Here is a 12,036-nt window from a genome sequence, read left to right on the forward strand (position 1 = left end):
TTATTCGGTAATTATTGAGTATCCAGCTCCCCCACTAAGTTACAAGGCCCTTAACAGCAGGGGTCATGTCTTTGGTTCACAGCTCTAGTCCCACCAGTTTCCCAATAGAAGTTACTAAGTATCTGTTATGACTACATCTACTAATTAATATTTTACTGCACAAAGAATTACATGGAAGGGAACTTTCTAAGTTGTATTATCAAGAGAACAAATGTTTTAACTCATTCAGAAGAAAACCTCAGCCAGTCTAATGATTTGACCAGGGTTACTGAAACATTTTTGGTTTTAAACATTTGTTTAAAAAACAGAACACACAAACATGCTCTAACTGAAAGAAAAACCAAGGCCAGATTTAGCAGTGTGCGCTCTCTGTGTCACCTCCCTTTGTACTCAGAGATTAAGGTTTTTTGAAAAGGTCCACACCCTGTTCCAAGGGTCCTACCATCAGGCAGAGGATCAACCCAGTGTTTGTTGAGTCCCATCGGGATAGAATCCATCTCAGCTTCCCGCTGGGCCTGCTTGAGTTCCCGCCTTTCTTTGGCCAAGGCACTCTGCATCATGGCTGCTTGGGAGAGGGAGCCATCTGGGTTCTGGTGTGCCAGAAGAAAAAGGAGTACACATTAAATGCCCAGCAAATAAAAGGGAGGATGTTAAGCTACTGCAATCTAAAACATGAGGTCACTCTAGAAGTAAAGTCGGTATTAAGACACCAGACCTCCCAGAAGAAATGGATAAATGGTGGCATACTCAGATACACTGAAAATCACTGAAGGAACTGGGATGTTTAGCTTGAAGATAAAAACTCCAAAAGAAATAAAAATGATGGGGGACCAGCGCTGTGGCATAGTGGATAAAGTCACCGCCTGCAGTGCCGGCATCCCATATGGCAGCTCTCTGTTATGGCCTGGGAAAACATTAGAAGATGGTCCAAGTCCTTGGGTCCCTGCACCTGTGTGGGAGACCTGAAGAAGCTCCTGGCTCCTGGCTTTGGATTAGCCGAGCTCCAGCTATTGCAGCCATTTGGGGAGTGAACCAACAGATGAAGACATCCCTCTCTTTCTCTCTCTGCCTCTTTGTAACTCTGCCTTTCAAACAAATAAATCTTAAAAAAAAAAAAACAAACAAAAAAAGATGCTACCTTTAAATGTATGAAGGATATAAGAAAAGGATAAGAAGGAATTTGTGGTTTTTTAAAGATTTATTTCTTTGAAAGGTAGAGTTACAGGGAAAGAGAGAGATAGATCTTCCATTGCTAGTTCACTCCCCAAATGGCCACAATGGCCAGGGCTGGGCCAGGCCAAAGTCAGAAGGCAACAGCTTCATCCAAGTCTCCCACATGCATACAGGGGCCCAAGCACTTGGGTCATCTTCCACTGCTTTCCCAGGCCATAGCAGAGCACTGGATCAGAAACGGCACAGCCAGAACTCAAACTGGCACTAACAAGGGATGCCCATGTTGCAGGCAGTGGCTTAACCCACCATGCCACAAAGCAGGTCTCAGAATTCTTTTTTTTGCTTTTAAGATTTATTTATTTGAAAGGAAGAGTTGACAGAGGAAGAGACAGAGATTTTCTATCCATTGGTTCACTCCCCAAATATCTGCAATAGTCAGGGTTGGACCAGGCCAAAGCCAGGAGTCAGGAACTCTTTGAGTCTGTAATATGGGTGGTAGGGACCCAAGTACTTGGGCCACACACCCTGCCTCCCAGGCGCATTAGCAGGAAGCTGGATAAGAGGCACAGAGCATCTGGGACTCCAAACAGCCATTCGGATACAGGACGTGGGAACCCCAAGCAGCAGCTTAGCCTGCTGCACTATGATGCCCATCCCAGGACTTGTTTTGTACAACTCCAAGAACTAAAATTTAAGACCAGTGTGGATGCCTCAGTGAGACAGGTTTCATCTCAGTCTAAAGAGCCAATGATCAGATCCATCTAAAGATGGAACGTATCTCCTTGAGGGACTGGTGAACTCCCTGTCACCAATAATTTCAGGCAGTTGTGACATGACCATACAGTTAGATTACATAGGCAGATGTAAGAATTACATGAGTGGCTGGGCTGGGACACCTTTAAGATATTCTTTTTAAAACTTTGTAACTTCCACGGATTCTGGTTTGTATTTTCCTCACACCTCTGCCTTCAACAGCCAGGGCTATAGTTTTCCATGGCCATCAGTCCCTATTGGCCAAGAGAACCCTTCAAAAGTGCCTTTGAATCTGCAAGCTGATGATTCAAGCCGCAAGGAACCTGGACAAAGGCAATGATGACAGCTAGGAGAGCACTTCTATTCATCTCTACTTCCTCCCAAAACACAGTAGAGGGATGCAAGAAAGCTAAATAAGAAAAAGCAACAAAGCCAAATCAACCTGCATTTAACACAAATATTCCAGTCCCTGGCTTACAGTCAACACTACCTCTGTGGTCTGTGTTCTGTTTACTCACCTCTAACAGGCTGAGCTGTTACTTTAAGAAAAGAAGTTCACAACATTTTCATGCCAAAATCCCAGCACTTCTCACCTTAACGATTTTAATGGGGCTCATGTCCATACTTTGCTTGGTGTGCCCTCTCAGGAATGGAGGTTCTTCCTCAACAAGTTCAATCTCAAGATCCTCATCTAAAAGCCCCCCAAAAAGAAGAATTAACCAAATACAAGAGAGAACAGATCAATCATTTTCACCAAAACAATTTCCACAGGCATCAATATATTATCAAAAATAGCCTCTGAGATCAAAGGGAGAACAATGCATATGAAACGCTCCCCCAGCTGACTATACCTCTGCAACCCAGCTCTCCCAAACGTTCCCTGGGCATTGTGCTTCAGCCCAAGAACTGATCAGAGGTACTCAGAAATTGATATGTAGAAACACTCGACAGTAATGAAAACAAATGAAATACAACTATCAGTAAAAACACAGATAAATATCAAGAGCAGGATAACAGGTTAAAAAATAAGCAGTAATGTTTAGAGACAGGTATGTAGATGGTAAAACTCTAAAGAATAAAGTGAGGAAATGACTGATGTAAAACTTAGCGTGACTGCCCCAGGAAGAAGAAAATCTAACTGGAAGGGGGCATGCAGAAGCTTCAGAGGTATTGGGAAGTTCCACTTCTTAAACTAGCTGGTGGGTACGCAAGTCCTCACTTATTGTTATACAAATTATAAATGCTCTATTACAGCATTTATTTCATAACAAAGTTACTTCCAGGGCAACTCAGAGGACATCTTGATGGATCCACGGTTTCCAAAATAATATCTAAGAATATGAGATCACATTTACTCCCCACAACACAACTGTAACTCTGTATCCTGAAAACTTATTATAAGAGACAAGTACAATACACAAATGCTTGTCAGAAGCATGAACTCCTTGCTTCCATTAGGAGGTCCTTGTTCTTTGAGAGGTCAGTGGTGAGACCCAAGAACGATTAACAGACACTATGTTAAACCACAAACAGCCCAATTTAATGGCTCAACTGGTCAGCTCTCCTCCCAACCCATTATCCTGCTGCATCCACGTGGCTGCCTACCTTCTTCGTCATCCACCTTAGGGAGAATGCCAGTCTCTTCATCGAAGTCGGGGAACTCTTCTTTGGAAAGTACATTGGCAGCAATCATCTAGTCAAAGGACAGACGGGCACTGATAGCATGCCAGGACGAAAGCTCTTCTTTTCTGGGAGTTATTAGAGCTCTCACGAAGGAAACCCAGGCTTTCCCTCCTCTCACCCAAGCGTCAGGGCCTCACACGTCACATATCATATCCTGGTGGGGGTCGGGGGTGGGAGCCGTCTCACAACATGGCGCTAAAAAGCCTGGGCTCGAGCGCGTCATTGTGAGGAGGGGTCACGTCACTGTGTGCACTTCTTGTGATGGGAGATGGGACACTTCACAGGGATGAAATCCACCTCAAGGATGGGAACCAGGACGTGTGTGTCTGTGGCCCCACCACGTACACCACACTTGACACACTGTGGCTCCCGTGCTCACCGGAGGACAGTGAACCAATAGCAAGCATTTACAGAGCAGCTACCTGGGGTCAAGCTCTGACCTGAGTCCCCGCTCTATCGCAGAGCCCCACAGCCCCCCCACCGGTCGTGTTTCACAGGCACGAGCACTGAGGCCCAGAGACTTAGAGTAAGTTGGCTCGGGATCACACAGCTAGAACACGACCAGAAATCAGCCCCTGCTCCATGCACTGCACTCCTAACCCACGCAACATGCTGACTGCCTGTGCAGCCAGGAAAGCCGACGGCCCCAACCTGCTTGATCTCCCACTTCTCTGGGTCAGAGATGCGGGTGAGGCGCTTGCGCTCCAGTGAGTCGTCCTCCACTTCAGGGGCACTGACAAGGGAAAGGTGGGTGGGTCTGTCTGGATTCCGCATCGAAGTCTCCTCGTTGGTTTCCCCAACTAGATTTCGCCGTCGATTTGGGTTTAGGTCTTCTCCAGTTTCTTGATCCACATCCTTAAGTACAAAAACAAAGGAGCTGGCTCACTAGCTGCCCTCCCATGTGCGCTTGGCCATGGATGTGGGAACAAGCAGCCATCTCACCCACCTTCATGCTCAGGCTGGTCTTGGTCCCAGTGAAGGACAGCACTTTGACCTTGACCCTCTGGCCTTTGCTCACCACATCAGCTACGTTGGCCACGCGGCCTTCACGTCGGAGCTCAGAGATGTGCACCAGGCCTTCCCACCGCTTCCTACGGGAAAGTCAGATACATCTGGGGCATGAATAAAAACAGCTTTTCCCCAGCCAGTTCCTACTCTTACTGGAACTGAACAAAAGAAAACGGTCTTAAATTCAAAAGAGTACCAAGTAAGTAGTGAAACAATAAAATTATCACCACCGCACAAAGATACTGGCCGGGGGGAGCGGAGAAAACAAATTCTCAATCATTTCAACCAGCAAAGGACAGGTCTCCTGAAGGCAGACGAAGGAATGAATGGCTCAGTGGCATTTAAAAACAAAAGTCCATTTCTAAGAACCTGGTTTAGCTAATTTAGGTATGAATCATAATGACTCTGTAGAATGTAAGAACCCAGTGATAAAGAATTCCGTCCATCACTGGAGTGAAGCAAGAGCAGCAGCCATTACCTTAGTCCCTCCAGCTGCACAAAGCAGCCGAACTGCATGATGCTGGTCACTTTGCCATTGTAAATGTCCCCGATGGCGGGCTCTTCAGGGGGAGGGCGGTCCACATGCTTATCCCGCCACCTGTCCAGATTCCTCTCCCCATATTTGTCTCGATCCTTCCGGTCTTTCAGAGGACTTGGGCTTCTGCTCCTCGATCGGTATCTAGACTTCCCTTTATTCCTCTCCCGAGTCCTGGAACGTGATCGAGAGCGGGATCGGTGTCTCCGCTTGTGGTCTCGCTCTCGTTCTCGCTCTCGGTCACGGTCACGGTCTCGGTCACGGTCACGATCCCGGCTCCGACTCCGCTTCTTCTTTTTTGTCCTGTCCCTAACAAAGCAATAAGCATCTGTCTGAAAAAGAAACCAGCCCGATTCCATCTGCACCCCCAAACACCCAGCACAGTGCCACAGACAGAACAGGTGCCGGCTCAGTGGTGAACTGCATCAACAGTTTCAACCACGGTGGCATCCCTGCAGGCCAATAAAGGGTCAGGCCACAGACACATTCAGCCTCTTTCAATCCTGATTTCTATCTCTGAACATCTTAGCACTTCCTGCATAAATGCTTTTGGCAGGGAGCGATGAAAATGAATCTAAGAACATGGTAGATGGCCAATCCAGACTCTCAAATTTGACAGTAATTTTGCTTGGTTGATCCACAAAATTCAACTACTATAGGACAGGCCAACAGGACAAACCGGTGCTCGGTGTCTCTCTGTTTCTCCTGACCCGCTGCACTGGGCATTAATGCTTCTAGTTCTTTCAGGACATCCACAGCAACTTTCACATCGTCTTCATCCAGCATGGTCTTCGGGGCAGAGGTCAGCAAAGTTGGGAGAAGAGGAGAAAGAAAAAAAACCACTCAAGACTCAGCATGTACTACGGGTCTGTCTACAGATCTGACAGCCTCTGTATCACCAACCACTTTTGCAAAGAGAACAAAGATAGACACGAATTTCTCAGAAAATAGAAGACAGGGAGATAGAAGACAGGGTAAAGTTCTTGAGAATCATTTCTACATCTAACAAATGTGACAAATCCCTGCTTGTCCTTAATACAATCCTATGAAAGGCAATTAGAGATTAATCATCCCTCCTATGAAAGCACATAAGTGATGATTATAACTTAAAAAGCAAATCTGGGGGCTGCTGTTGTGGCACAGCAGGTAAAGCCGCTGCCTGCAACATGGACACTCCATATGGGTGCTGGTTTGAGTCCTGGCTGCTCCACCTCCAATCCAGCTCCCTGCTAACATGTCTGGGAAAGCAGTGGAAGATAGCCCAAGTCCTTGAGCCTCCTGCACCATCTGGGAGAACAGGATGAAGCTCCAGGCTCCTGTCCTGGCCATTGTGGTCATGTGTAGAGTGAACTAAAAGATGGAAGATCTCTCTCTACTTCTCTAACTGTGCCTTTCAAATAAAAATAAATCTCTGTGGCCACCGCCTGCAGTGCTGGCATCACATATGGGCGCCAGTTCAAGTCTCAGTTGCTCCACTTCCAATCCAGCTCTCTGCTGTGGCCTGGGAAAGCAGTGGAAGATGACCCAAGTCCTTGGGCCCCTGCACCTATGTGGGAGACCCAGAAGAAGCTCCTGGCTCCTGGCTTCGGATCGGCGCAACTCCAGCCGTTGCGGCCAATTGGGGAGTGAACCAGCAGATGGAAGACTTCTCTCTCTCTCTCTCTCTGCCTCTCCTTCTCTCTGTGTGTAACTCTTTCAAATAAATAAATAAATCTTTAAAAAAAAACTCTTAAAAAAGCAACTCTCCCTCTGCATCTCCTTCCTCCTACTTTATTTTTTCCACAGCCCTGTTGCTGCCAGCTAAGTTATAGACTTGTTTCTATAGCTCCTGTCTCTTCCCACACTAGACTGTTCACACACTTGTTTCCTGCTCCCATCCCAGCCTGAGATGCAGAAACACCTGTCTGATTTGTTCACCTCTGTATCCTTGGTCCTTACAACAGTGCTTGGGATACACTCAATAAACACCTACTAAAATGAAATTCAAAATACTTCGAAAATTGGACCATGCAATATGTAATGGAGCAAAAAATAAAATAAAATAAAATAAATTTCACACATCAGGCATCTGTTCTAGAACTTTAAGTTATTTCATACATATTTCATGTCCCTAATCACTGCTTTCTGTTCCCAATCTCTGTCCCTTGAGTATCATTCTCAGAACCCTTTAACACTATTCTACACATAGTGCACTCAGCAAGTGATTAAATACTATCCCTCTACAATGAGGGCAAACTTAAAATTAATAGAATTACTAATAGATACAGAATAGAGGGGACACACACACACACACACACACACAGTAGATATCATCAAAATGGTATCAATACCCGAACGGAAGGGTTGTCTGGCTGACAAAGGACTGGGAAGAGTTCCTTCAGCTTTTCTTTTTCAGTTTTGGGTTTAACAACTGGATCTTATTTCATTAAAGAACATGAAAGGGTGAAAGAAAAAATGAATTAATACTATTACTAGTTAACAACAGAACATTACCATCAGATTTGCATCAAATTGAAACAGAACATGGCATTCTGCTACACGTTAACCACACACATCACTATACCTGGAGTTCAGTTTCCTAAAAACATTGACTACAAACCCTCTGGGTGCGTAGCAGGGACGGAAGCCGCAGCACTCATTTGGCTGGGCCTTATAGTTTAAATTTTGTCTTAAATCACTTAAAAAACTACTAGAATATTTACTTGCTCAGCACTTGCTGAGAGGACAAGTACAACTGACAAGATGCTCAGGTCTACACACTCCGCAGGTGCAGCTCTGCTCACCTTTGCTAGTGGACGGCTTTGCTGGAGGCCGCATGGTTTGTATGAGACGCAGCAAATTACTAATAAGAGAATCCTTTGAAAAGAAACAGAACAAAAATTATCAGTGCCTTGATCAGTGTGTAAATACACTTAGGAAAGGGGAGACAAAAAAAAGCTTCAAAGAAAGGGAGGTTATGCATCTGAATTCAGGCGCTCGGATGTCAACCTGGTGCATCCCCAATCTGGCACAGTGCGCTTCAGGGAAAACTGGTATCGAGGACTCTTTCCGGGGTCAAGTTATTCAGTTCCCTCCAACCATGCTATCTCCCGTGGTTTAGAACTACCTCCAAAACCTTGACTCTTTTCCGACTTCCTGATTCACAGAACAGGAATGTAAACACACACACAGACTTAACGCTAGGAATCCCTCCGCAGTATCCCAGAAAGGTGCTGCAGGAAATCCTCACTTCGCCGCTGCCGAATGGCGTGAAAACATTACACATTTAATGGCTTATTTAAGTGTATGTGCATACTGTCTCCTTCCTGTACCCAAATCCTGTATTAAATCCTGCCAAAATTAAATTCAACAGTCACAGTAAAGTAAAATAGAAGTCTCCAAACATACATACTGTGAATTCTGCACCATTTTTGACCAAAGATGCCTTAAAAGTGTCAAAGGTGGTATTTTTCTCAGCAAGACTGATGACAAATTCAGCTGCAAATGAGAAAATGAATTAAAATAAGAAATGGAGGCTTGAGCAAGCAATCAGTTTCAAGTATACCGAAAATAAAAATAATTATGCTACCCAACTGTCACAGAAACCAAAGACCAGCACTCAGGTAAGGGTAAAGAAACTGGTATTATCCACGTGTGTTTCAGTGAACTTTTACAAATGAACTGAAAGTGTTACTACAAGATGGTTCAACCAGGCCGTGAGTTTATTTAAACTAGGCAAATCTATTTGCTGCAAATCACTGTATCTTTTTCTCTCAAAACTCCTAGCCAGGCATATCGCCACGCAGACTCAAGGTGACAATGTACATAAGCATGAGCCCACGCGTGCGTGTGTGCGCACACACACGCACACACACACACAGTTGTATACAACAGAACAGTCTACAGTTTCGGGAAGGACAGATCCAGCCTACATGTGAGAATCCGGCAGCTGCTGGCTGTCACCATCTCCAAGTGCAGGAAGGAGCTGCCTGCCCTCACAATGTTTCTCCACAAACCTGCCTAGTTTTTGAGATGTCTAATATTACAGCTACTTATTAACTAAGAGACTTTCAGAAAACACACACATTTTCTCACCAACTGAGATAATCAGCCTCACAAGAAATTTATTGAATTTATTTGGATTCTAATCAAAAAACAAAAAACAAAACAAAAAACAAAAAGGGAAAAAGGAACACAGGCGATCTAGATAACTGGCTGACCAACCAGTACCACCTCCAGGCTGGAATTCGCTTCATCCTTTTGATGATGTTAAGTGGAAGCCACACACCATCAGGCCACACGGACACAGCTCATGCATAACAACAAATTAATAACAACCTCAATGGTTAATACTTCTTGAACATCTCCACAGGCTGAGTACTCCGCTACATGCTTCCCATGGGTTGTCCTCATGTTCCTAACAACAGCCCTCCTAAGTAGGGGCCACTATTGTTCTGATCTACATCAAAGGCTGAGAGTTGGAGACAACAACCTACCCACTAATAACTGGGGGACCCAAGCCCAGATCCCAGGCAGCTGACTGGAGGTCCCACTTGCTTTGGGGAAACGTAGAAAGAGAACTAAGTCACATGGTATTAGGCATGCTATACTCAAAAAAGCTCATCCCACAATAATCAGCAGCGTATCTACACTGCAAGCCATCATCAGTTTTTTCATCTTTAAACTGATTTTTATTTATTTGAAAGAGAAAGAGACAAAGATCTTCTATCTGCTGATTCACTGCCCAAATGCCCGCAACAGCCAGGGCTGGACTAGGCCAAAGCCAGGGGCCAGGAACTCAACCTGGGTCTTCTACATGGGTGGCAGGGACTCAAGGACTTCAGGCATCACCTGCTGCCCACAGGGTGCCCATTTGCAGGAAGTGGCGTGGGACTCGAACCCAGCACTTGAATATGAGATGTGGGCACCCAAGCAGGGTCTTCACTGTTGCACCAAATGACCACGTTGGTTTTTTTAATGTTCGGAATTAAATAAGGACATCGTTAAGTTAATGCACTATCAAACACAGATGCTAAAGGGCCAGCGTTGTGGCACAGTGGTTAAGCCTCTGCCTGTCACGCAGGCATCCCACATGAGCGCTGGTTCCAGTCCAGGCTGCTCCATTTCCGATCCAGCTCCCTGCTAATGCGCCTGGGAGAGCAACAGAAGATGGCCCAAGTGCTTGGGCCCCTGCCAGCTATATGGAAGACCCAGGTGAAGCTCCTGGGTCCTGGCTACAGCCAGGCCCAGCCCCAGCAGTTGCAGCAATTTGGGGGAGTGAACCAATAGATGAAGGTGTCTCTCTTTCTGTCTCTGTCTCTCTCTCTTTGTCTCTCTCAGGCAAGAGAAATATGAACTAAAATATATGCTGGCAATATACTGGCTGCAGGGCACCTTCCTAAGTGCAATCTAGGAACCCTGCGAAAACCTCACCTCACATCAGAGAAGAAACCCACCTACCCTCCTCGACCCCTTCCTGTCACCCCCCCCCCCCCCCCCCCCGGTTCAGCCCTCTTAGCGACTCCCTCCTCTTCATTTAGAAAACAAATCCGACGGAGCTCTGGCCAGTCTCTAAACTCTTCCGCATGCACAACCATTATCTCTGCCCTATGTCCTCCTCCTATGACAGGGCGGGGAATGTCCCAGCACCTATCAAAAGCAAGCAACCTGTGCCTCCATCCCATCCATCGCCTCCAGGGCCCAAGACTTTCCGAGGAGCTCAGCGCGAGTCTCCAGAAGCTGTCTGCACCGGACAGCGAACGACTGGTGCTTGCGAGGCAGCGTAACACTAACGATCGCTGACTGCTATCTCACAGCGTGGCGCTGAGACCGAGGAAGGCACGGAATGAGAGAGCTGGGCAGAACAGGCGGCACAGTGGGCGCACCCAACGACTGTCGGCAACCACCATCAATACCACGGTGGCCGCCGCCGCTGCTGTTAAAGCTGTTCAATTATTCGCAGCTGAAAAAAACAAAACAAAACAAAACAAAACACCAAGCGGAGCGGCTGGCCCTGGGCTTCCCCGACAGCTCTAACAGATCGGCTCGGAGGGCTCCCAGACTCACTCCCCGGGCCGAGGGCCACGTGAATTGGGGAGAAGCGGACTCGCACCCCACTCGGCCCACACTCGGCTCCTTCCGCTCCCCGGAACCCCAAGCCCTGGGGCCCCAGGGACCTGCCCGGCTCACCGAGATCCTTGTCGTTGATCCCTAAGTGGTTGTCCAACTCGGTGCACACCTTCGACACTAAAGACAGATATTCGAGTTTGGCGAGCTCTTCCGCGGGGCCTGGCTCCGGCCCGGTCAGGACCCCGGCCGTGGCCACGGCCACAGCCATGGCTACAGCTTCCCTCCAGCCTCCTCCTTCCTTCCGGCCGGCCTCGCTCCCTCTTTCACTTCCGGGTCGGCGCACGTCCCTTTTGTTTACGTCGAAAGGTTTAGGAACTTCCCTAGCCGCCAACTGGATGGATCATAGAGATCAGGCCGGAAGTACTTGAAGAAGGGAGGGCAAGAACGGGTTCCGTAGCGCGCGGACCAGAGCCCTCTAGTGGTGAGAAAGATCTTCGCCCCCTCAGGTCCGGAAACGCCCACTCCCGGCGCGCTACCTCCCTACGTCAGTAGAGGGCGACCGCGCTCTACGCGCAGGGAGTCCATCTTCTCAAGAGAACCAAGCGCGCCTCGAATGCGAGTGTATTGTAACTATTGTAACTGTCCTTTTTTTTTTTTTTTTTTGACAGGCAGAGTGGACAGTGAGAGAGACAGAGAGAAAGGTCTTCCTTTGCCGTTGGTTCACTCTCCAATGGCCGCCGCGGCCAGCGCTGTGCGGCCGGCGTACCGCGCTGATCCGATGGCAGGAGCCGGGTACTTACCCTGGTCTCCCATGAGGTGCAGGGCCCAAGGACTTG

The 12,036-nt window shown here is 47.3% G+C and overlaps 1 protein-coding gene across 4 annotated transcripts in view; it reads right to left on the reverse strand.

Annotated features, from left to right (window-relative positions):
- Window positions 1–11,631, reverse strand: part of DHX8 (DEAH-box helicase 8) — a 30,274-nt gene extending 18,643 nt beyond the window's left edge. Inside the window, exons 1-11 of one of the 4 annotated variants that reach the window (XM_008271554.5) lie at window positions 11,321–11,631; window positions 8,544–8,629; window positions 7,936–8,008; window positions 7,483–7,568; window positions 5,832–5,941; window positions 5,096–5,461; window positions 4,556–4,700; window positions 4,261–4,464; window positions 3,532–3,619; window positions 2,520–2,617; window positions 443–590 (exon numbers count right to left, since the gene is read on the reverse strand). In XM_008271554.5, coding sequence (XP_008269776.3) covers window positions 443–590; window positions 2,520–2,617; window positions 3,532–3,619; window positions 4,261–4,464; window positions 4,556–4,700; window positions 5,096–5,461; window positions 5,832–5,941; window positions 7,483–7,568; window positions 7,936–8,008; window positions 8,544–8,629; window positions 11,321–11,468 — 1,552 coding nt within the window. In that variant the 5' untranslated portion in view covers window positions 11,469–11,631. Of the gene's footprint in view, window positions 1–442; window positions 591–2,519; window positions 2,618–3,531; window positions 3,620–4,260; window positions 4,465–4,555; window positions 4,701–5,095; window positions 5,462–5,831; window positions 5,942–7,482; window positions 7,569–7,935; window positions 8,009–8,539; window positions 8,630–11,320 lie in introns of all 4 variants that reach the window. The other 3 variants (XM_051825706.3, XM_089317729.1, XM_051825707.3) reach the window with 3 other exon arrangements.
- Window positions 11,632–12,036: the final 405 nt, after the last annotated feature.

Source organism: Oryctolagus cuniculus, chromosome 17 (assembly GCF_051225735.1).
Source record: "Oryctolagus cuniculus isolate XC-2025 breed Fujian yellow rabbit chromosome 17, ASM5122573v1, whole genome shotgun sequence".
Lineage (NCBI taxonomy): Eukaryota > Metazoa > Chordata > Mammalia > Lagomorpha > Leporidae > Oryctolagus > Oryctolagus cuniculus.